Raw genomic sequence first — 24,471 nt, forward strand, 5'->3', positions numbered from 1 at the left:
TAAGTCTAGATTTATTTTACCAACTTGTTAAAAATTATCATTCATTTGTCAGCTGCTGGGACTCTTTGGGAAGCAGCTGATGCTGGTCTAAGGCCAACTCTCAGAGCAAAGAAGCAGATCTGGGTAGAATGTCTCTCAGAATGGTTTTAGCAATTCTAAATTGTAAAATTTTTTTCTAAGTAACTAGAAGCAGAGAACGACCATAACACTGAATTCTGAAATCCTTTCCAAATAAACTCAGAAGGTCCTGACACACAACTTCATTGCATGAGTTCATTGAGAACAGGTTCAATGCCATGTTTAGATCAGTGTCTGGCAGACTAGGCCCCAATAAATACTTGTTGAATGAATTAAGTCAAGTGTCCCTAACCATTACGTGTCCCTAACCTACATATAGGGATCCCTTCTCCACTCTCCATGAATCAGTGATCACCAGCTAACTCAGCCTTTAAGCTTAAGGTCTTGTCCAAGGAAGGATACAACGGTGTGCTATCCTTGAAAGGCTCAAAGATTGAGTCTGGTGTTTCTTCTATAGTGAAGAGACTACAGACAATCCCTGATTTACAATGGTTCTATTTAATGATTTTTCAATTGTATGATGGTGTAAAAGCACTATGCATTCGGTAGAAATTAGACTTCAAATTTTGATTTTTGATCTTTTCCCAGGCTAACGATATGTGGTATGCTACTCTCTCATGATGCTGGGCAGCAGCAGCAGCAATCCACAGGTCCCAGTCAGCCAGGGGGGCGTGAGGGTACACAATCAATACTCTACAGTGTACTGTGTTGCCAGCATTTATGTTTAAGGTAGGCTAGGCTAAACTATGCTGTTCAGTTATTTAGATGTACTAAATGCATTTTCAACTTACAATATTTTCAACTTATGATGGGTTTATGGGGACATGACCCCATCGTAAGTCAAGGAGCATCTGTATACTGATTACAGTGTTATGTTCAAAAAACCTCCCAGGCAACACAGCTGAGGGAGGCAAAGTATTCCAGCTGCACGCTCCAAGTTGTTCGCATCTCAGTAAATGGCACTACCATTTACCTAGAAACTGGGCATCACTTGATTACTCACTCTTCTTACCAAAGTCACAACCAAGGCCTTATGCTTCTATTTCCAAAACAGGCCTTTAAACATCTTCACAGATAACACCCCAGTTCAAGCTACCCACATCTCTTATATAATCTCTAACATAAGTTTCTGCTTACTGGTCTCCTTGCTTCCACTTTGTCCCTCTACAATCTATTCTCCACAGAGCAGCCAAAGTGCTATTTTTAAAATGCAAAATGTATCATATTACTCTCCTGTTTAAAATCCTTTAATGGCTTCCTTCTGTATTTAAAATAAAATTCAAAATCCTTACCAAGGCCTATTAGGTCCCTCATAACCTAGCCTCTCTCTCTCAAAATTTTAATCATCTATCTGATCTTCATGAATATCTCCTTGGCTTTTAGGTATTCTCAGAAAAGTGTTTCTATGACTTTATGTACAGGATAAATTAGTTGGTGTCAACATATATACATTACATTGCCCTTATTTATTTCATTTGTCATGGGTGGATAAAAATTTTTTTCAAAGGTACATGTTCATAGGGAAAACAATGCCCAAAGGCATGGAATAACAATATGATAGAATAGACCTGAAAGGCAAGTCATTCTAAGCCCCATTGCATACTTTCCTTCTATAACACCCTTTCCAAGTGGCCAAAGCTACTCATATTTTAGCTTTATCAAGAGAAACAAGTTAGTGAAGAGAATAAGAACCACAATAAATACAACTATCCTGAACTGGTGCCCTCGTAGCCAACACTCCAGCCTCCCGACATCTAAGAATTTGGTCTTTAGCTTCCCTGGCTTGATGGAAAGGCAGCGCCTGAAGAAGCCTGACTATTTCCTTCACCCAACCACTACATTTTCAATGACTTGCTACCTATTTGTTGCTGGTGGTAAACAAAACAGAAAATGGTCCCAGTCCTCATGGAACTGACATATGGAAGAGGCAATAAACAAACATTCAAATAAATGAAGAATTATATGTTGAGATGTGCTACAATGAAAAAGGAAAGAATGCTATCCAAGAGAATGAGTCAAGTCACGATCTAGATGGGAGAAGGTCATTAGGAAAAAACACTACAACTAAGTAAAAATTTAAACGAAGACTTGAAAATTGAGGAGTTAAGTAGGTAAGAAGTGGGAGAACAGCTTTTTTTTTTTAAGAGAGTTTATTTAATCTCTCTAATTCTCAGTTTCTTCTTACATAAAATAGCAATAATAATGGCTATATCTCAGGGTTATCAGAAGGATGAAAATGGAAACTACATGTAAATATTCCAGAAATATGAGCTATTTCTTTGATGAGTATGTATGATTTTATAATCAGAAAATAAGGAATTTAAAGAAAAAGTGTCCCTGATACTGCTAAGTACAATAAACCATTGGTTAAAACAAAAACAAAAAATTTTTTTCATCCAAACACCTTAGTTGACTTATAGACTTATCAGGTAAGTAACACATCTGTTGTTTTATTTCCCAAAGTTCAGTGCTCAGTTCTATTTCTTTTGGGTGTACCAGAAATACATAACTGATTAGCTGGATAGAAAACAAATTGTTGAGCAAATTAGTTACAGAGTCAAAGGATGACTATGCAAGAGGTCTTACAATTGAACAATGCAAAAGGCCATTTAGAAATTATTCCATTCATGAAGCAAGAGTTCCAGCCATTCATACAGGTGCTAAAATGTGATATAAAATTTACCTCAACTGCACTTTTTAGATGGCTTAAAATGTTTGCTTCCCTTTCCCCCCTTTTAAATCCAGCCAATATCCATGAAGTGTTTTCTAAACACAGGGTACTGCTGGAAGATGAGGAGTATTCAGAAGAGTAAGACACTATCCGTGCTGTCATATAGAATAACCAGCAACACAGCACTTACAAAGCACTTTCACAGTAACCTCATTTGATCCTTGCAGCATCCTGACATTCTTGTCATCCTTTTTCTTTCTTCTTTTTTTATTTAATTGGGGGAATATTTGGGAACAGTGTGTTTTTCCAGGACCTCAGCTCCAAGCCAAGTCGTTGTTTTCAATCTAGTTGTATAGGGTGCAGCTCACCAGCTTATGTGGGAATCGAACCAGCGACCTGGGTGTTATGAGCGCTGCGCTCTAACCAACTGAGCCAACCAGCCACCCTCATGTCATCCTTTTTTAATAAATAAGGAAATGAAGCCCAGAGAATTTAAATAATTCGCCTATGGTTATTCAACTAGTAATGGTGGAGCCTGGATTTGCATCCAAGCCTTTTGAACCTGAAGCCTGGGTTCCTTCTTCTCTAGGAGCTTACACTTGTATAGGGAAATTAAAGCAAAAATAACTTAAATATATGGCAAAATATGTAATAAGAGACGTACAAAAACATTATCTAAGAGAAGAAGGTCAATGGAGGGAAACATTTTAACCAAGTAAGACATGGTAGGGCACAGCAGTTGCAAAGAAAAAAATCAGAAAAGGTTTTATGGAGAAATAAGTGGACTTTGAGCCGAGTCTTGAAGTGAGGGAAGATTTCTATAGGATAAAGAAAAGAGTACATCTCAGGCTGAAGATATAATATGAATAAGGAGGCAGGAAAACACCGATCATGTTTAGTAAACACATAAAAACCAGTTTGCCTGTGGAGAAAAGGGAACCCTGGTGCACTGTTGGTGGGACTGCAGATTGGTGCAGCCGCTATGGAAATCAGTATGGAGGTTTCTCAAGAAACTGGAAATGGAACTACCTTATGACCCAGCAATTCCACTCTTAGGTATCTATCCAGAAAAATCCAAGACATTAATTCGAAAAAATATATGCACCCCTATGTTTATTGCAGTGCTATTTACAATAGCCAAGACTTGGAAACAACCAAAATGCCAATCAGTAGATGACTGGATTAAGAAACTGTGGAGCAGGGCCGGCCCGGTGGCTCAGGCTGTTAGAGCTCCATGCTCCTAACTCCAAAGGCTGCCAGTTCGATTCCCACATGGGCCAGTGGGCTCTCAACCACAAGGTTGCCAGCTCAATTCCTCGAGTCCCGCAAGGGATGGTGGGCAGCACCCCCTGCAACTAAGATTGAACACGGCACCTTGAGCTGAGCTGCCGCTGAGCTCCCAAGATGGCTCAGTTGGTTGGAGTGTGTCCTCTCAACCACAAGGTTGCCAGTTTGACTCAAGGTTGCCGGTTTGACTCCCACAAGGGATGGTGGGCTGCGCCCCCTGCAACTAGCAACGGAAACTGGACCTGGAGCTGAGCTGCGCCCTCCACAACTAAGACTGAAAGGACAACACTTGAAGCTGAACGACACCCTCCACAACTAAGATTGAAAGGACGACAACTTGACTTGGAAAAAAGTCCTGGAAGTACACACTGTTCCCCCAATAAAGTCCTGTTCCCCTCCCCCAATAAAATCTTTAAAAAAAAAGAAACTGTGGAACATTTTATACAATGAAGTATTACTCGGGTATAAAGAAGAATGAAATCTTACCACTTGTAACGATATGGATGGACCTATAGAACATTACGCTAAGTGAAATAAGTCAGTCGGAGAAAGACAAATACCATATGCTCTCACTTATATGTGGAATCTAAAGAATGTATAAATGAGCAAAGTAAACAGAAATAGACTCAGAGATATAGAGGAAAAACTGATGGTTGCTAGCTGGGAGGTGGGGTAGGGATGAGGGAGAAGGGGAAGGGATTAGCATAAATTGGTAACTACAACATTGCCAAGGGAATACGAAGGACTGTTTAGGGAATACAATCAATAATGTTGTAAAGATTTTGTAGGGTGTCAGATGGGCACGTGTCTTATTAGGGAGACAACTTCATGGACTGTGTAGATGCTTGACCACTGCACTGCACACCTGAAGCTGAAGCTGAATAATATTGTATGTCAACTATAATTTAATATATATATAGTTATGGGATATGGAGTACAGCATAAGGAATAGAGTCAATGGAATTGTAATAGATATACACGATGACAGAGGGGCAATAGATTGGGGGAAGGGGGTTATCACTTTGTGAGGGGTGAAATGTCTAACTATTACATTGTTTTGTACACCTGAAACTAACAATAAAAAAAAGAAGAAAAAAACAGTTTGCCTGAATTATAGAGTACTTGTTAAAGAAGAAGAGAACTAGAAGCAAAAAAAACAGAATGATGTAGAACACAGAGGACTAGGATACCAGGCCAAGACAAGAATTTATTCTGAATTCCATGTTTTAACCCTAGCTACACATCAGAATAACCTATGGAGCTTTTTGAACTTATTTTTAAAAATACAGATGCCTGGGCCTCACCCAAGACTTTAATTCAATAGGTCTTGTGTAAGAACCTGGCATCTATATTTTCTAAAAAGCTCCTAAGCAATTCTGGTGAACCACTAAAGTTATACACTGTAATCAACAAGAAAACCACTGGAGGTTTTGAGCCAGAAAATGCCACTGATTTATTCAATCAACAAATATGATAACCAGCTATCATTTGTCGGGCACTGTGCTAGGAACCAATGGATATAAATGTAAACAAAACAGTCAAGAAATTTATAATCTACATATACACGCAAACTGTGAATTAAAATCAATGATAAATACTATTGTATTATGGGAGCATTTAAGAGTGTTACCTAACTCATCTTGGGAGACCATAAGCTTCACAGAGAAAGTGATTATCTAAGCTGGGTCCTGAAGGCTAAGCCAACGGGAGATGGAGAGGTTGTGTTATAGGCAGAGAGAAGAGCTGGTGTAGAAGCCAAACATGAAAGGGTCATGTCCTATTTGTGGAACCGAAAGAGGTTCAGTACAGCTATAGTGCCCAGTTGAGATAGGAGCAAAGAGGTCAAAGAAGTGAGCAGAGATAAACAGCATGATGAGATGTTTTGAGACTTTACCCTGAGGGCAATAAGAAGCCACAAAAGGGTTTTTATGCAGGGAGAAACAAAATTAGATTTGTATTAAACTCTGTGGTGTTGGCCTAAAGACAAATAGACCAATGGAATAGAATAGAAAGCCCAGAAATAAACCCTCATGTATCAATGGGAAAGGACAGTCTATGTAACAAATGAGAAATGCAAATCAAAACCACAATGAGCTATCACCTCACACTCATTAGGATGACTACTATAAACAAATAAGATTTAAAAAAACAAACACCACAGATAACAACAAGTGTTGACAAGGATGTGGAGAAATTGGAACCCTTGTGCATTATTAGTGGGATTGTAAAATGGTACAACTATTACAGACAACAGTATGGTGGTTCTTCAAAAAACTAAAACTAGAACTATCATCCAACAATCCTACTTCTGGGTATATGTCCAAAAGAATTGAAAAGAGGGTCTTGAAGAGACATATGCACACCCATATTCACAGCAGCATTATTCACAATAGCCAAAAGGTGGAAGCCACCCAAATGTCCATTGACAGATGAATGAATAAGTGGAGTGTGGTATATACTTACAATGGAATATCATTCTGCCGTAAAAAGAAAGAAAATCTTGTCACATGTTACAACATGGATGAACCTTTAGAACATTAATGGTAAGTGAAATAAGCCAGTCACAAAAAGACAAATGCTATATGATTCCACTTTTCTGAGGTACTTAAAGTAGTCAAAACCATAGAATTAGAAAGAATAGTGGTCACTGGGGCTGGAGGGAGGGGGAAATGGGGAGCTATTTAATAAGTACAGAGTTTCAATTTTGCAAGATGGAAAAGATCTGGAGACCTGTTACACAACAACATAAACACATTTAATACTATTATACTACGCTTAAAAATAACTAAGATGGTTTAAAAAATAGACATGTATTTTAAAAGGACCACTCTGGCTGGCAATATGAATAATATGGATTTAAGGTGAGGAACAAGACTGATAGGGAGACTAGTTAGAAGTTTGTGGCAAGAGATGATGATGACAGAAGGAACTGGAGAAAGATGAATAGATTCAAGATAGTTAGAAGGTAAAATGGATAGGACATGGTGATTGATAAGAAGTAGAAAATGGGAGAGGTCAGGGATGAAGGAAAAGAGAACAATCATTTGTAAAAAAGCTAAGCACTATACTAATATTTCTCTAAGTTATTAATTACTCCCTTGACACAAAGTGCTTTATTAATTTGCTAAATAGGAAATAGGTACAAGCAATTACTATAGGAAGGTGAAATATGCTAAAATGAGCATGTTAAGGAGAGAAATGCTTGTGATTCATTTTGGAAATCATTGATCTAAAAATTTACTATCTAAGTAAACAATGGTGACCATGATAACAAGAAAAAATCAACATAAAGTGCAAGTAAACATAGAAAATACAGATAGTTGATTATATTATCAGATATGGGAATGTTGAAATGCCCTTGAGTAGCAGGAAATATGTGACAGGTATATGGAGAGACCACCCTCCTTTCATTGTCCTACTTGCTATGGAATCCAAAGTAAAAACAGCTCTCAACAACCAACACAGACCCAATTCCTATGAACGATACTACTTTTCAAGTTAAGAAAAATATACTTGTCAAAACTCCTATTAGAAACAGGATTATCTTAAACTCAAAAAGAGCTCTATGAATTCAACTGGTACTCTAGTTTCACCAATCATGGAGAGGATTAGAAGATATATTAGCTAGAAATCCCCTAAAGCATTTTCTAAATCCTTCTGCAGTCTTATCACTACCAATACTATGAAAAGAGTCATTAAATGAATGGTCAAAACAACTGATAACCCAAAAATAAACAGCCTTTCAAAGTGAGAGGCAACAAGCATTTATTTGAGATCCAAAAAAAGAATACCTATTTGGGAAGCATTGATTTAGGCAGAAGCCCCACTAATGTTCCAATTAGGAGGCAAAGGCAAGGGTATTTATGAGAAAGGGAAGGGGAACAATTACATCAATAGAAGGAAGGCATTTCTATTGGTGCACATAAGCTAATATAGTGATGTTATTATAATTCTAAACAGTGTTAATTTTCAGTCCAGGAGCTATCAATCCGATTATCATATCATCTGCTTTCTTATTATGTTTGCAAACGGGTCTTCGGGACACAAGGTTGCTTTAGGCCCAGTCCAAAGATTATTTTGCTGTTTTAACATTTCAAAGGTTTGAGGCATAAGACATGCAAACCAGCTCCTCTGGGATGGCAGCTCCGGCTCCATTTTAAAGTGGCTCCATTTATATCTTTTTTTTTTTTTTTTTTACACAACTTTCGAAAAGGCAGATAGATGTCTTGTGACTAACAGTTTAACTGCTGGAAGCTCAAGTGTTGGGAAGCAGTATTCATTCATTCATCCATCCATTTATCTATTCACCCAACTAATATTTGTTATATGCCTTTATGTGCCAGTTACTGAAGACTCAGCAATAACAAAATAGCTAAGCCCCAATCTCATAGTCTAGTAAACACAGGATTATAGTCAGCCAGAACTTGATGTAAAATCCCAGCTCCACTACTTAGCTAAGAGACCTTAGATAAATTAATTTTTTTCTGAGCCCTCAGATTTCTCATGTAAAACAGGAAAAATATCACCTATATTGTAGGATTGTGTGATAACTAAACATACACGGGGCGGGAGGGAAGCTTAGCAAGCCCTGGCCCACAGTCCTCCCTGGAAGGCCGATGCTCTATGAAGTTACCTCCACTTGATGTCCGATAAATATTTCAAACTCAACCTGTTCAAAACTGACCTCTTGATCATCTCCCATCTTGTACCTCCTACAGTCTTCCCCATCTCCGTTAACAGCAACTCTATCCTTCAGGTGTTCAGGCCAAAACCTCAGAGTTATCCTTGACTTCTTTCATCTTCTTACACCCCACAGCGAATGCATCAGTCAAGTCTGTTTTCTCTACTTTCAAAATAGATTGAGAACCACCAGCTCCACTGCTACTACTCTGGTCCAAGTTACTTTTGTACATCTCTCACTTCTTTTGCACAGCCTTTATTTACTGTGCAGACTCCATTGTAATAGTCTCCTAACTAGTCTTCCTGCTTTCACTCTGGCCTCCCTTTCATTCTAATTCACTGTACAGTAGCCAGGGTGATACTGTTCAAAGATAAGTCACATCATGTTGATTCTGGTGTCTGGTGCCCGGAGATCATGGTCTCACGTACCCGAAGAATGAAAACGTGGACTCGGAAGGAGAGGTAGAGGAGCAAAGAGTTTTATTAAAGTAAAAGTACAGCTCTCTTACGAGAGGGGGTACCCGAAACTGGGATGCCCCCTCATAAGAGAGCTGTACTTTCTCCTCTACCTCTCTTTCCGAGTCTGCATTCTCATTCTTCGGGTATGTGAGACCATGATCTCTGGGCACCAGACACCAGAATCCTATATCATTTGGGGGCTCATCCAGGATATAAGGAGAGGTAAACACACTTCATGTTTCTGCTGCTGCTTGCGGGGCTTCAGGCTTCCATGTTAAGATTTTCTCTCTCTCTCTCAAAAAATCAGGCTTCCGTCAGCCATTTAAAAGGACTAGCGCAGCTGCCAACCTACAAGACTCAGAAGACCGGTCTTCCGGGACCAGAGGCAGCTGATCCCTGGATCTGCATCAGGAATGTTGGCTGCCTGCCGCCTGGCTATTTTCCTAATGAAGGGAGACATCGTTGGCGTGCGACTAGCAGCATAGATCCCAAATGACAATTGAAGGGCCACGGCCATGGTGACATTAACGTGGGTCCCAAAGGTCTCCCAGGTCCCGCGCTAGTCCGACAGCCCCAAGTGGGTGCCTTAGATCAACCCTTCCAACACTGTCGCTCTTTCCAGTCTTTCCTATCCTCAACACCTGTGAGACATTGGTCGAGGTCTTTCCTGTTTAACCTCCTCACCCGCCTGACATCTTCTCCCCTGCAACACCTAAGGTAAGACAATGGAACTAACACAGTATAAAACTGATCCATCCATAAAAGGTCTATGCTTAGCTCACCTTGCCAGGGCAATTAGGGGCCCACATCCAGCTCTCTTTGAAGCCTTGGGCCACCAATGGTCCTGCAGTCAATGTAAGGAAGAAGAAGCATGTTGTTTTTATGTACAATACAACATACTCAGTGTCAATTTTCTGGTGATTGTACCGTCTACCATATACACCTAGGACTACATCCCTAGAAGCCAGAATATCTCAGCCAGTTACTAGTCCACCTCTCCCATTGCCGGAATAATAGTAAGGCCTTCACTGACCTTACACATCTTGGCCATGTAGCATTTCTCTGTAAGTCTATTATAGGATTTCTGAATCTCTTCTCCTCTAGTTATCAAAGTTTATTCCCTCTTATAATAAAAAAGGGCCCCTGCAAGTTCTGAGTATCATCTCAATAATCCGCTTCTTGTTAGATGAGGAAAAAGATACGGACAACGGGCAGCAGGCCTACAAGATGCCAGAGGTCGTGGTATACACACTTCCACTACTGGGCGTTTAATCATTGGCCATCATCTCTATCGCCCAGGGCCAGGTCAAAAACAGACAACCACAAAGAAATACCCCTCCCATGGGTACAACAAGGCAAGGTTTGGGAGTACGGGTGCACAGTCCAGGCAAGCACAACTACTCCCAGTGGCCCATGCCTCCTCAGTTGCTGGCATCTGGTCATGCAGAGCGTCGGAACACACAAGTAGCACCAAGTATAGAGGTGCATCACGGCGAGGTTCAGAAACATGGGTGGCATGGCCCAGGTAAGCGTAACTACTCCTGGAGGCCCATGTCTCCTCGGTTGCTGGCGTTTGGTCATGCAGAGCGTCGGAATCCACAGGTCCAGGGGACGCCTTGGAATTAGGGGACGGCTGGGAAGAGACAGCAAAGGGATGTCTTTCTTTTCTCCTTCCGCTTTTTCAGATGGGCAACAAGCCCTCAAGCGCCTATACCTCTTTGGGCTGTTCCAAAATATTGGGACCCCTATTCTAAAACATTGGGACAAGTTTGACCCCAAGCCCTGAAGAAGCGGTGTTTGAGTTTCTTTTGTTCAGAAGCCTGACCCCAATGCAAACTAGGTGACCAAGAAAGTTAGCCAACTAATGGAAGTTCAAACTATAATACTATCTTACAGTTAGATTTATTCTGTAGAAGGGAAGGCAAATGGTCAGAAATTCCATATGTTCAGGCCTTTATGGCCCTCTACCAGAACCCCTCTTTATGCCATGGAACAAAGGAATCAATAACAACAAAGATCAAAAACAAAGCCCAGATCATCTAGACCTTATAGATGCCCCCCTACTTAAGCCTCCCTCTGCTCCTCCAAGGCAACAGGCTCCCCTAGCCTAGCCTCCCAAGGAGAACCACTCCCTCCACCATATCTATCTCCCCAGCCAATGCCACTTCTAAGGACCCTGAGATTATCCTTAACCCTCCTCACACCAGGAGTGGGACACTATCCTACAATCCCACCATCCACCTCTGCTCTCTTTCTTCTTAGGGAAGCGCCTGGAGCGGAGGGTACGGTGAGGGTTCAAGTCCCTTTTTCTTTTTTTTTTCTTTTTTTTAAATTTTATTTTATTAAATTTATTGGGGTGACAATTGTTAGTAAAATTACATAGATTTCAGATGCACAATTCTGTATTACATCATCTATAAATCCCATTGTGTGTTCATCACCCAGAGTCAGTTCTCCTTCCATCACCATATATTCGATCCCCCTTACCCTCATCTCCCACCCCCCACCCCCCACCCCCCTTACCCTCTGGCAACCACTAAACTATTGTCTGTGTCTATGAGTTTCTGTTTCTCATTTGTTTGTCTTGTTCTTTTGTTGTTTTTGGTTTATATACCACATATCAGTGAAATCACATGGTTCTCTGCTTTTTCTGTCTGACTTATTTTGCTCAGCATTACTCTCTCAAGATCCATCCATGTTGTCACAAATGTTCCTATATCATCTTTTCTTACCGCCGAATAGTATTCCATTGTGTATATATACCACAACTTCTTTATCCATTCATCTATCGAAGGACATTTTGGTTGTTTCCATGTCTTGGCCACTGTAAACAAAGCTGCAATGAACATTGGAGCACACGTGTCTTTATCTCTAAACAAGTCCCTTTTTCGATAACAGATATCCAGCAATGTAAAGAAAAATTAAGAAAATAATCTGAGAACCCTGACAGATTTACAGATGGATTTCAAACTTTAACTTTGGCCTTTGACCTCTCATGGAGAGATGTTCAGTTTATCTTGGCCACCTGTAGTACTGCTATTGAAAGGGATCACATTTTAGAAGCGGCCCACTGAGAGGCAGATGAAGTATTTGCCAGAAACCCACAAGGCAATGCCCCAGGACCAGACGTAGTACCTTTTGCTGATCCTAACTGGAACTATAACACTGCAGAAGGGCTGGCCAGATGTGACAGGTTTCTAAAAGCCCCCATCATGAGCATAGGAAAAAACAACAACTAAACTAATAGTTCAGAACAAAGGGAACTCTACCCATCTCCTAATCCACTTATAACCAGAATGCCTGAAGCTGAGGTAACTGAAGGAAAAAGAGACACTTTTTAAACCAAGCGGCTAATTCTCAAGCCAGACCTCCCACCCCTTGTTCCAGCCTCTTTGCAATTATAGGGGTAATTATAAAATCTCAGGACCTGTCTGTAATTGTTAATAATTCTGTTTATATATATCTGATCTCTAATATCTGTGCTTGTCTGTGTTTTATATATAATAGTGTTTTTGCCTCTGGATGGTATTGAGATAGAAAAATCATAGGCAGTCAGGGACATGGCCATAGTGGAGGGGATTAAGGCCGAAACCATAACAAAAGCCAAAGGAAATGACTTTAAAATAGCTAACAATTTCAAACTGCAGGGCCCATCAGAATAATCAGCCCAGGTGCAGGGGACCAATCAGCTTGTAGTTAACAATTTTAAACTGCAGAGCCCACCAAAGTTAACTGCCCAAGTACAGGAGACCAATCAGCTCTGACTCAGGGACATTATAATTCCTAGCATAGCCCTGTTGGGGTGGGGTGGGGGGCATTCCACTTTCGGACCCACCCTCTCTCCGGAGAGCTTTTCTCTTGCGCTTTACAATAAAACTGTACTGCTTAAACCTTGCCTCTCCGATCTGTGTTTCCCATTCTTCGGCGACTGGGAGATCACGATCCCGGGAACACACCGGATACCTATATCATTGTCGTACCTCTACTCAAAAACCTCCGAAGACTCCACAATTCATCCTGAGTAAAAGCTGAAGTTCTTACAATGGTCTATAAGACTCGATGTGATCTGGCTTGTGTTTCCTCTATGACCCCCATCGACTACTATTTTTCTTACTTTCACTGCTGCAGCCACATCACACTCCTTGGAGTTCCTCAACCACACCAGGCACATTGCTGCCTCCATGTCTTTGTAGTTGCTGTTCCCACTGCCTAGAATACTCTTTCCCTAGATATTCACCCAGCTAGTTCCCTTATCTCCTTAATTTTTGCCTTTTCTGTAAGATCCTTCCTGTCCACATATTTGAAATTGCAAACCCCACAGCACTTAACACTATATATATCATTTGTTTTCTTACTTAGTCTAACTCTTCTGCCCACCCCCTGCTAATTACAATGTAAACTCCAAGAGGGCAGAGATTATTATTTGTTCATTATTATATTCCCAGTACCTGAAATAGTGCTAGACACATAGCAGGAGCCCAGTAAATATTTTTTGAATTAATAAATGAGCCAGAAGCAAGTTAGCAAGTTAGGGAAAAACTGCTTTAAGAATAAAGTAAACTAAAGGAACTCCTGCATTATTCGTGAGTTAGACTGCCAACTTCAAATGTCATAAGGAAAACATGCATAATTTATTTAGAGATTTTTTACTAGTAAATGACCAAACCAAAAAATTAAATAAAAGCTACTTTTTCAAAAGTAAAGAAGATGCCAACATGTATTTATAGGAATATTTTTAGCTTTTTAACAAGTATAAATTAAATAAGCAAACTTCTAATTGTGAAAGGACTTGAGATGTGACATTTCACACTATGTTTTACTTCTGGCTCTTTCCACTGGGACTAATTCAGCTTTCTTTGAGCTGGGTCTACAGTAAACAATCATCTATAACCACAACCTAAACATATACAGTTTAGTTGACCACGGAACAATGTGGGGGGGATGGTTAGGGAAGTCAACCCCCATGCAATCGAAAATCTATATATAACTTTTGACTCTCCCAAAACTTAACTACTAATAACCTACTGCTGATTGGAAGCCTTACGAATAACATAGTTGATTAACACATATTTTGTTTGTTATATGTATTATATACTGTATTCTCACAATAAAGTAAGCTAGAGAAAAGAATGTTATTAAGAAAAGCATAAGGAAGAGAAAATACATTTACAGTAGTTATTTAAAATACTTTACAGTGTTTATTGGATGTATATTGAATACACATCCATTTATCTGTGTATAAAAGGACTCTCACAGTTCAAACCCATGTTGTTGAAGGGTCAACTCTACTATGGGCCCAGCCACACAGGGCATTATTATACGCCCCATTCAGGAGACTGAGCTCTATTAGAGAACCTGGGATTTGACATAACCTAAGAATGTGAAAGGGAGAAGAGAAGTAAAGGCATTCCAGGTCCTGAAAGGCACATGTAAGGCCAGCATGTGTAGAAGATAGCAAGACCCACTTAATTAAAGGGAGGGATTCATATTCTGAAATCAGATTAGAGAGAGCCTAGAATGTTAAACAGAAGTTTTTAAACAGGAGCATCACATTATCAAAGTATGCCTAACGAAGAATATTTAAGTAGTAGCATATCAAATTGAAACAAAGAAAGACTAGAGACAGGAAAAAGAGCCACAAAGTATTTGTAGGAATCCAGCCATGGAATAAGATTGTGGCAGGAATAGAAAGAAAGAAGAAGCAGAAAGACAGTAGAATATATTAGGATAGGATTGGGAAGTTATTAAATTCAAGAGATGAGAAAAAGTCAAAACTAACTCCAATTTTTTTATTCTTTTATTTGGCTGAACAAGGATTCTAACAATAGAAAATGGTAAGATTTAAAATGGTGACCTAACCAAGCTAAGTTTTATTTGAAATAGTGGAAAACAGGAGATGATAGGGGAAAAAAGAACTGTAATGAATAATAACCATTAATATATATGGAGATCTGAGAGTTAGCAGCATGAAGCAACAGCTGGATATTAAAAAAAAAAAAAAAGTTTCTAAGAAAGGGCACTGTACGAAATTTCTCAATATCCTAGTCATTAAACACTGAATTCATGAAAGACACTATAGTGGAATAAAAATGGTCTTTGAGATGTAGCATCGAATAATTCACCTTCCCTTGAATCAAAGCTGACCAATAGGGGTGGCCAGATGGCTCAGTTGGTTAGAGTGTGAGCTCTTAACAACAAGGTTGCCGGTTCAAGTCTCACATGGGCCAGTGAGCTGCACCCTCCACAACTAGATTGAAAACAATGGCTTGAGCTTGGGTGGGGGGCCGGCTGGCTCAGTGGTTGGAGCGCAGTGCTCATAACACCAACATTGCTGGTTCAAGTCCCACATGGGCCAGTGAGCTGCCCCCTCCACAACTAGATTGAAAACGACTTGACTTGGAGCTGAGCTGTGTCTCCCACAACTAGATTGAAAAACAATGACTTGACATCCCAGAAAAACACACTGTTCCTCCAAATTAAAAAAACAACAACAAACAAACAAAAAAACTGACCAATAAAATGCAGCTTAAGTCACTTTTTGGAATTTCCAACGCTAGATCATAGGAAGTCTTGAGGTTCCCATTTGGGTGGCTTGTTCCTCTCACCAGTCACTATGTAAAAAGTCTGACACTATCCTGAGATCACCAAGCTGTGGGAAACTCAAGTCATATGGAGATGACCTAAACAATGAGACACCGTGTAGTGAAAGACAGGGAGCCAGGAGTAGTACCACGGCACCAGGCACATGAATGAAGAAGCCATATTGGAAGTGGGTCCTTCAGCTCAGCTGCCCCAGCTGACATGTGTGGATCAGAGACTCAGCAAAACCTTTCCAAATACCTGACCTACAAAATTGCAAGCAAAATACAAAGTGATTTTTTTAAGCTACTAAGTTTTAGGGTAGTTTGTTATGCAGCAGTAGATTTGCTTATCCTGATAAGCCCAGAGCCTAGCAGAGTGCCTAGATTACAGCAGATTCACTTAAAGTGGTATGTATAAAGTAAATCTCTCTTTCCTCATAGACGCTAATTCATATCTTTGTCATTTTCCCTACTCTCACCATTCCTTTAGGAAGTCCTGAGTCACAGAGGCAATCATTGTTGGTACCTTTGGTGAGTCCTCTTAATTACCTAATTACCATGTGGTAGTAGTAGCCTCCCCCCCAAACAACCCCACGCTTGAAAGATTGGTATGGCTAAGCTGTCAAAGTTAACCCAAGGCAGGCACCAGATAATTTCACATGTGGCTCAAGGTAAATAAGGCCAGGAGAATACTTTGTACTGAGCCACACAAAAACAAAACAAGAAGTAGGCACAACTAATGGCAATATCGCAGCACACCAAGAAACTGGAATCGGGGTCTGGCTGCTCATTTCTATAAATAATACATGAGTTTGGTTACTGAACCCACAGAGTTTCCTTTCATTGTAAGCTCTCTGATTATATAAGGCATCTTATAAGTCTGACAGAAAACAACTCAGAAACAACACGTTTCAACCCACATAAACAAGGTATTTCCAAAGTAACTATTTTTTAATAAAGAAAGAAGGTATATAGCAGGGGTGGACATGGTGAGTGAGAAGAGGATGAGGGCTATGTGAATAAAAAATTCTCTTCTGTTGTCTGCTGGACTGATCCATTCCCTCATCAGCTAAAAGCATTTCCTTAAGCACCCAGTATCTGCCTGACTGAGGTAAAGAGACTGCATCACGTGACTAGGCCAAGTAATTGCTGTATTTATAGCTAAGTAGTTCTCATTGCCACCGTGGGAAAAAACAAGTCTCTCCATGGCAGAAAAGGCAAGACAGACCCCCAAATATCCTACCTGCCAAGCAATTCTTTTGCTGACTCCTTTGACCGGAGACAATTATCACCTGAGAGCCCTGCCCCACAACCTTATGCCCTACTCCTTCCTCAATTCCCAATCTTCTAGGCACTAAGAGGTTCTACACAAACAGCTTCTCTAAACTGTTTGATTACAAAGATGTTTCCCTCTTTGTGCCTTTCTTAACAAGCTCAAAAAGAACAGCGTAATGAGATGATCGACCATGTCATTCTCTCCCCTCTCTTTCTTTGACCCCCCCCCATCTTGCATATGGAAGAGAAAACATACAGCGTGTAAGTTGGTGGCAGCTACTTTTCAATTACAAATGACAGTCAACCTTAGGATGAAGTTGACAATGTAAAGACAGAGAAAAGAAATGGAAAGAAATGGGGTCTCTGGACCCCATCAAACCAACCCTTCACCTAATAAACTGCTGGAATTCCAGTTATATGAGTCTTGTTGTTTAACACCATTTAAATATTTTCTGTTACTTGTACCCACACATTCTAATATACACTATAACCAGGAAATATCATTTGCCAAATAATCCGAAATATATATAAAGTTAGTCAGACTCAAATTCTACACATACAACACATGCTACATGTACAGGAACCTGTGCTTAGCACTGTGTGGAATACATAAGTGAATTAAGGACAGCATGTTGTAATGGAACGAGAATAGGCTTTGAAGTCAGATGAACCTGGATCCAAACCCTACTTTGGAGAAGTCAATTAACTTCTCTAAGCCTTAGTTTTCTCACCTATAACATAAGAAATAGGATTACAGAACTGTGAGAATTATGCTAATATATAATGCACCAAGCAGAGCACGCGTAGTGGATGCTTAGTAACTGGTAATTGTAATTTTAAAAAATGAAAGTCTTTACCCTCAAGTAGAGTAGAAAAGGCAAATAATTATGATCTGGTAGTTGGGAGTATTGATAGGGTATGAAAGATTGCAACAATGGTTGCAGTTCTTCACACCTTACTGAATGCATGCCCTTTGACACTTAACTTTGCAGTATGCTCCCAATATGGACTCAGGCATGTGACTTGCTTCGTTCAATGGGCTGTTGACCAAGCAAATTTGAACATAAGCAGAATCATGAAAAGCACTTGTGCAAATGGGCTGGCATATTCTTGCTATTCTGGTATCATCTTAAAAAGGATATGTCCAGGCTAGCCCACTGGTCCCACAAGGAACGATGAGAAAGAGCTGGAGCAAAGCTGCTCCAAGAAAGCCCAGCCTAGAGCAGACCACCAGCTGACCTACAGGTGCATGCGTGAGTCCAAGTAAGACCAGCAGACTGCCCAACTGGACGCAGCTCAGCTCAGCTAAACCCTGACGACTTATAAGAAATAAATGTTTATTGCTGTAGTCTTTTGAGGTTTCTGTGGTTGGATATTATATACCAATAACTAACTGACATATGGGTTATACTTTCTGTATTTAAAAACAGAAGATTTCCACTTCCTTGATATTTGTGACTAAATGAAAGACAAGGTTAATTCTTCTGAATCAAAGACCATACTTAAGGAGCATTCCTACTCAATACAATATGGATTCTTATTCAACTAATTAAACTTAAAAGAAGGTTCTGATCTTTTATCAAACTGTTTAACAAACACTTATTTGCTTAAAAACTTAGAAGTCTATTCTTACTTCACGCAGTTTAAGAACACACACACACACACACACACACACACACACACACCCTAAGTGTTTGACTTTTCCAAGTTTAATTAATGTCTACAATTCCAATCGAGACTTGTGGAAATAGTTCAAGCCCAGAAAAGTCCAGATCACCCCTGTATATGAAAAACATTCCTCCTAATAATATCAATACTTTACAGCATTAACAAAAGCTGTGCTTATCTACTGTAATTACTGATAAACAAGGAATTTTTTAGAGAAATAAGGAATGGTGCTTACATTACTGTAGAGAGCAGGCATACCACCAGTCAAGAAATATTTACTAAATATCATCCAAGTTCCAAGTGCTGTTGTAGATGTTATCAGTAATTTATTTTTGTGATTCTTCTTGAAATAAATAGCTGTGCTGCACAGCCAACATTGAAAGGCAATTACAACAAGTGTTGTGAGGATTTGGAGAAAAGGGAACCCTCGTGCATTGTTGGTAGGACTGTGAATTGGTGTAGCTACTGTGGAAAACAGTATGGAGGTAACTCAAAAAATTAAAAATAGAACTACCTTATGACCCAGCAACTCCACTCCTGGGTATTTAACCAAAGAAATCCAAAACACTAGTTCAAAAAAATACAAGGTCTGAAAATTAAGTTAGCAAACTCATCCTAGAAAAAGTACTACATACCTCATTGCTGAATATCACTACAGTCACCTTCAAAGTACTCCCCTTGGGAAGCTATGCACCGATGCCAGCACCTAGTCCACCCTTCAAAGCAATTTGGAAATCTTTTTCTGGAATGGCCATCAGAGATGTTGTTGAATTACCCGTGATGTCCTGAATGTCATCAAAATGTCTTCCTTTTAATATTTCCTTTATCTTCAGGTAAAGAAAGAAGTCATTGGGGGCTAGATCAAGTGAGTAGGGAGGGTGTTCCAATACAGTCGTTTGTTTACTGGCTGAAAACTCCCTCACAGAAGTGCTATGTGAATGGTGCTTTGGCATGATGCAAGAGTCATGAATCGTTGGCAAAAAGTCCAGACATTTTCCCGCAGCCTTTTCAGCATTTCCATACAGTAAACTTGGTTAACTGTTTGCCTAGTTGGTACAAATTCATAATGAATAATCCCTTGATAGCAAAAAAGATTAGGAACAGCATTGCAACAAGTTTGCTAACTTAATTGTTAGACCTCATATATGCACCCCTATATTTACTGCAACACTATTCATAATAGCCAAGATATGGAAACAACCAAAATGCCCATCAATAGACAATTGGATAAAGAAATTGTGGTACATTTATACAATGGAGTATTACTCTGCCATAAAAAAGAATGAAATCTTGCCATTTGCAACAACATGGATGGCTTAGAGGATATTATGCTAAGTGAAATAAGTCAGACAGAGAAAGACAAATACCATATGATCTCACTTAAATGTAGAATTTAATGAACAGAATAAATGAACAAACAGAACAGACTCATAGATACAGAGAACAAACTGATGGTTGCTAGATGAGAGGGGTGTTGGGGGGTATGGGTGAGAAAGATGAGAATGGGTGAGGAAGTAAAAATTGGTAGTCATAAAACAGTCACGGGAATGTGAAATATATTAACAGTATGGGGGATATAGTCAATAATGTAAAAACTAAGTATGGTGAGAGATGGCTACTAGACTTAAGGGGAGATCACTTCATAAATTATATAAATGCCTAACCACTGCATTGTATACCTGAAACTAATATAAAATTATATTGAATGTCAACTATTATATATGTACACATACATATACATATATGGACTGTGATCAAAATATATGGTGAATGTTTAAATTTAAAAAAAATTATTACAGTAAAAGACACATTGCTATGAATCCCCCTCAAAATACTCTCCCTCACTTCGACCACAATTATCCCATCGTTCTTGCCACTTCCTGAAGCAGTTCTGGAAGTCCTCTTTTGTGAGTATCTTTAGTTATGCTGTCGTGGCTGCCTCAATGTCCTGAATTGATTCAGAACGTTTACCTTACATGGTCATTTTGACTTTGGGGAAGAGCCGGAAGTTGCACTGTGCCAGACCTGGTGAATAAGGTAGATGAGGATACACCGTAATGTTTTTAATTGACAGACATTGCCATACCAGAAGGGATGTGTGACAGAGCCTTTCTATTGTGATCACAAACTATGGTGAATGCTGCTACCGAGTGCCGTCCAACGGAAAGGCAGGGATCTTCAATATGGGAATCTGCACGTTGAACCTTAGTAACAGTGTGTGACAAGTTTCAACTTGTGTGGTGCCATCAGTCAGGTGTGAGCTAAAGTTGAGAGAAGGTGTGTTTTAAAGTATGTTGTAAATCATCCTCTGTCATGACAATGTTCCATGTCACACATTGCTTCTGGTACAGCAATTTCTGTCAAATACAAACATTACGGTGTGTTCTCATCCACCTTATTCACCAGATCTGGCACCCTGCGACTCTGGCTCTTCCCCAAAGTCAAAATGATTCAGGACATCAAGGCAGCCACAACAGCACAACTAAAGACATGAAAGAGGACTTCCAGAACTGCTTCAGAAGGTGGCAAGAACGATGGGATATGTGTGTTTGAAGTGAGGGGGAGTATTTTGAGGGAGATTAATGGCAATGTGTCTTTTACTGTAATTTTTTTTATTTAAACATTCACCGTATTGTTTGATCACACCATATATATATATATATATATATATATATATATATATATATATATATATATATATAAAATACAGTCACAGGATATAAAGTACAGCATAGGGAGTATAGTCAATGGTATTAGAATACCTATGTACGGTGTCAGATGGGTAGTAGACTTGTTGGGGTTATCAGTTTGTGAGGTGTATAAATGTCTAATCATTACTGCATTTTGTACACCTGAAACTAATAAAAAAATACAAAAGTGAAAAACAACTGTAAGGCAATTAAACGTAGGAGTACCCAGAGATCTATGTCATGATGGCCTTTGCCATCTGAAAATAACCAAGACCATTTGGATATTTGGACTTCACATCAGCCTAGTAACATAATAAAAATTATTAATGTCATAGGCAATGTCAATATCTCATTAATAATACTGGAAATACATACTCCTTCACAAAACATGCACTGTATATTGTATATGACTATACACAAGCTATAAAGCAACAGAAAATATTATTTAAGTGTAACATGGCCAAGAGTATGTTGTATTAAGATCATTCATTTCTGCCATTTCCATTATACTCCACTTCTAAATTTGTGACGTGATCCCAAACATTAAAGTATGTTGTTCTTTGTCAGAAAAACCAATACGCGAGCCCTTCCAATGAACCCACATTTCAGAGAATAATGATATAAGCTGGGAGTACAACAAATATGTTTTACAATTAGTATTGTCAGAGCTTTAGCAGGTAGAAGGCTTGAGAGAAGGAGACAATTGTCTTTGAAGAATTTTTAGACTCACTTCTGAGAAAAGAAATACACAGAAAATGTTTCTTGATCTGGGATGCTGGTTTATGGGTGTGTTCATTTGCAAAAATATAGTGAGCTGTATACTTGTCATTTATGTGCTTTTTCTGTTATGCTTTACTTGAATAAAAGATTTTTAAAACATTTAATGACACTAATAACAGTATAGAACTAAGTACCAAATGAAACAATGTTGACAATTCAAAGAGTTCAGGAGGGACTAGTCACTGTTAATAATAAAAGCTATAATAGTTAAAATGTATTTAACAATTACTATATGCCAGGCACTGTGCTAAATAAGCATTTTACATTCATCCTCAAAATATCCCTCTGAGGTGGTCATCTTATCAGCAACATTTGCCACAATTAATTACTCCCTTCTTGAAACTCCTTCTTCCTTTCTATTCCAGGTCAATATGCTTTCCTTCCTATCTCATTAGCTACTCCTTCTATATCTGCCCTTCTCCCCAGACTTTTAAAATTGAAATACTCTAGGGCTTAGCTACTAGTCCTCTTCTCTATTTAGACTCCCTGGGGCAGATACTATTATCATTATTCCCATTTTACAGATTAAAACATTGAGGCAAAGAGGGATTCAAATCTAGGCAATCAAGACTTCAGAGTCCATGCTCTTAACCACTTCACTATTTCACCTTCTTTGGCATTCCATATAAGAGGCAGGACATAGCTACACACATTCCACATTCTGGTGCTCTCCATAACTGAGAAAAGAGATATACTCAAAGAGTGAGGCACGTGAGCTGCACCTTCATAAGATATTAAGGACTAATAACAGACACCAAGCCAGTAGGAAACCAATACTCTTGCAAATTCTGTTAAACAATTTTCCTTCCTAAGTTTCTTCACTTTGTATTTTGGCACGCACTTCTCAAGGAGGAATGTGAAAACATTCTAGAACACAGATTCTAAAATCTAGATGCTCATGAGACTAATCTAGGGAGCTTTAAAGAATACACATGGGCCCTATGCAGACCTACGAAATCTAGAAGATTCCAGGAATCTGTGTTTCTAAGAAGCACCCAAGCAAATTCTGAAACTGGTAACTCAGTACCTGAATTTAGGAAATCTTTGTTCTAGAGAGGATTCTCTGTTCCTCAGAGCCTCAGTAATGACTATCTCATATTTATCTGCCCAGAAGAGGCAGAAAATGAAATGAGAATGGAGAAGTAAACTGATTCCAAGGAGTAATGAGACCAATCAGGAAACTAGAGCAGTGACAGTGGAATTCTAGATCAGGACACCGATCATTTCTGGGTAATCATTGTTTTCATGATAGAGTCTGAAGCCAAGTGATGCCATCCCGTAGTTTAGGAGGGGGTCATCCAAGCAGCAAGAACCAATTTCATATTTGAGCACTCGTATTCTCAGAATATTCACCAAATATAATCAGAGAATCCAAGAGCATTAAGAGATATGGTCATTGTTTCCAGGCAACAGAAGAAAACATTGTTAACACTGCCATTTTTGCATAAACATAAATACACACAAATTTTCCTTATATATGCATGTAACAATCACTATGGAACCATAAAAGCTGAAACTAAGGCAACAAAGTCACTTCAACACGCTATTGAAGTCTTACCTCTGTAAGTGCATGCAATTGTCCTTGATGTACACACACACCCATGAACCTACAAAACAAAACAGGTTGGTTTTTTTTTTTAATAAATGAAAAGAACATGAACATAACTGCCTACAGAGAAACCAGTTTAATTATCATATTAGAAACAATCCAATACCTGTGAAGTCTCCTGGGTTCCTGTACAACCCTATAGCTCTCAATCTTTGACACTAGGCTAGTAAGTTTCTAAGTTTACCATGAAACGTGTAGTTGTGGTGGAAAGACTTAGTGGTAAAAAGTAATGGTGGAAGAGGGAGAGGAGTAAGCCTTAAAAATAGCATAGTATAATGAAAAAAGCACCAAAGTGGAAGTAAAACAACTTCATGCTCATTTCAGCTCTGTAACTATCTGACTACATGCTCACCCCCACCCTGCCAAAAAAAGTCACCAACCTTAACACTATTTGGGGCTAGGTTTCCTCATCTATAACGTAAGCAAGTTGGACTACCCAATCTGAAGGCCTGTAATTTATAGATAACAAACAGGGGAGATGGGGGAGCCCACATTTGCTGGATGACAAAGGACAAACTCCTTAACATTAAAAAAAGAAAAACACAAAAAACCTCTTCCAAATACGTAAGAAAAAACACACAACAGAATTCACAGAAAAATAAGTATAAATGACTAATAAAAATATCAATATGTGCTCGAATTCACTCATAATTAAAGAAATGTACATTAAAAGAAGAAGATAATTGCTTTTTA

General features: G+C 39.2%; 1 protein-coding gene across 4 annotated transcripts in view; it reads right to left on the reverse strand.

Annotated features, from left to right (window-relative positions):
* TESK2 (testis associated actin remodelling kinase 2) overlaps window positions 1-24,471 on the reverse strand; it is a 126,409-nt gene that overhangs the window by 23,004 nt on the left and 78,934 nt on the right. For all 4 annotated transcript variants that reach the window (XM_074334636.2, XM_019749378.3, XM_074334635.2 and 1 more), the window contains one exon: window positions 23,728-23,776. In XM_074334636.2, the coding sequence (XP_074190737.1) occupies window positions 23,728-23,776 (49 nt within the window). The remainder of the gene's footprint in view (window positions 1-23,727; window positions 23,777-24,471) is intronic.

The sequence above is a fragment of the Rhinolophus sinicus genome, chromosome 14 (assembly GCF_057876585.1).
Source record: "Rhinolophus sinicus isolate RSI-liver-muscle chromosome 14, RSI-T2T, whole genome shotgun sequence".
In the NCBI taxonomy this organism is placed as follows: Eukaryota; Metazoa; Chordata; class Mammalia; order Chiroptera; family Rhinolophidae; genus Rhinolophus; species Rhinolophus sinicus.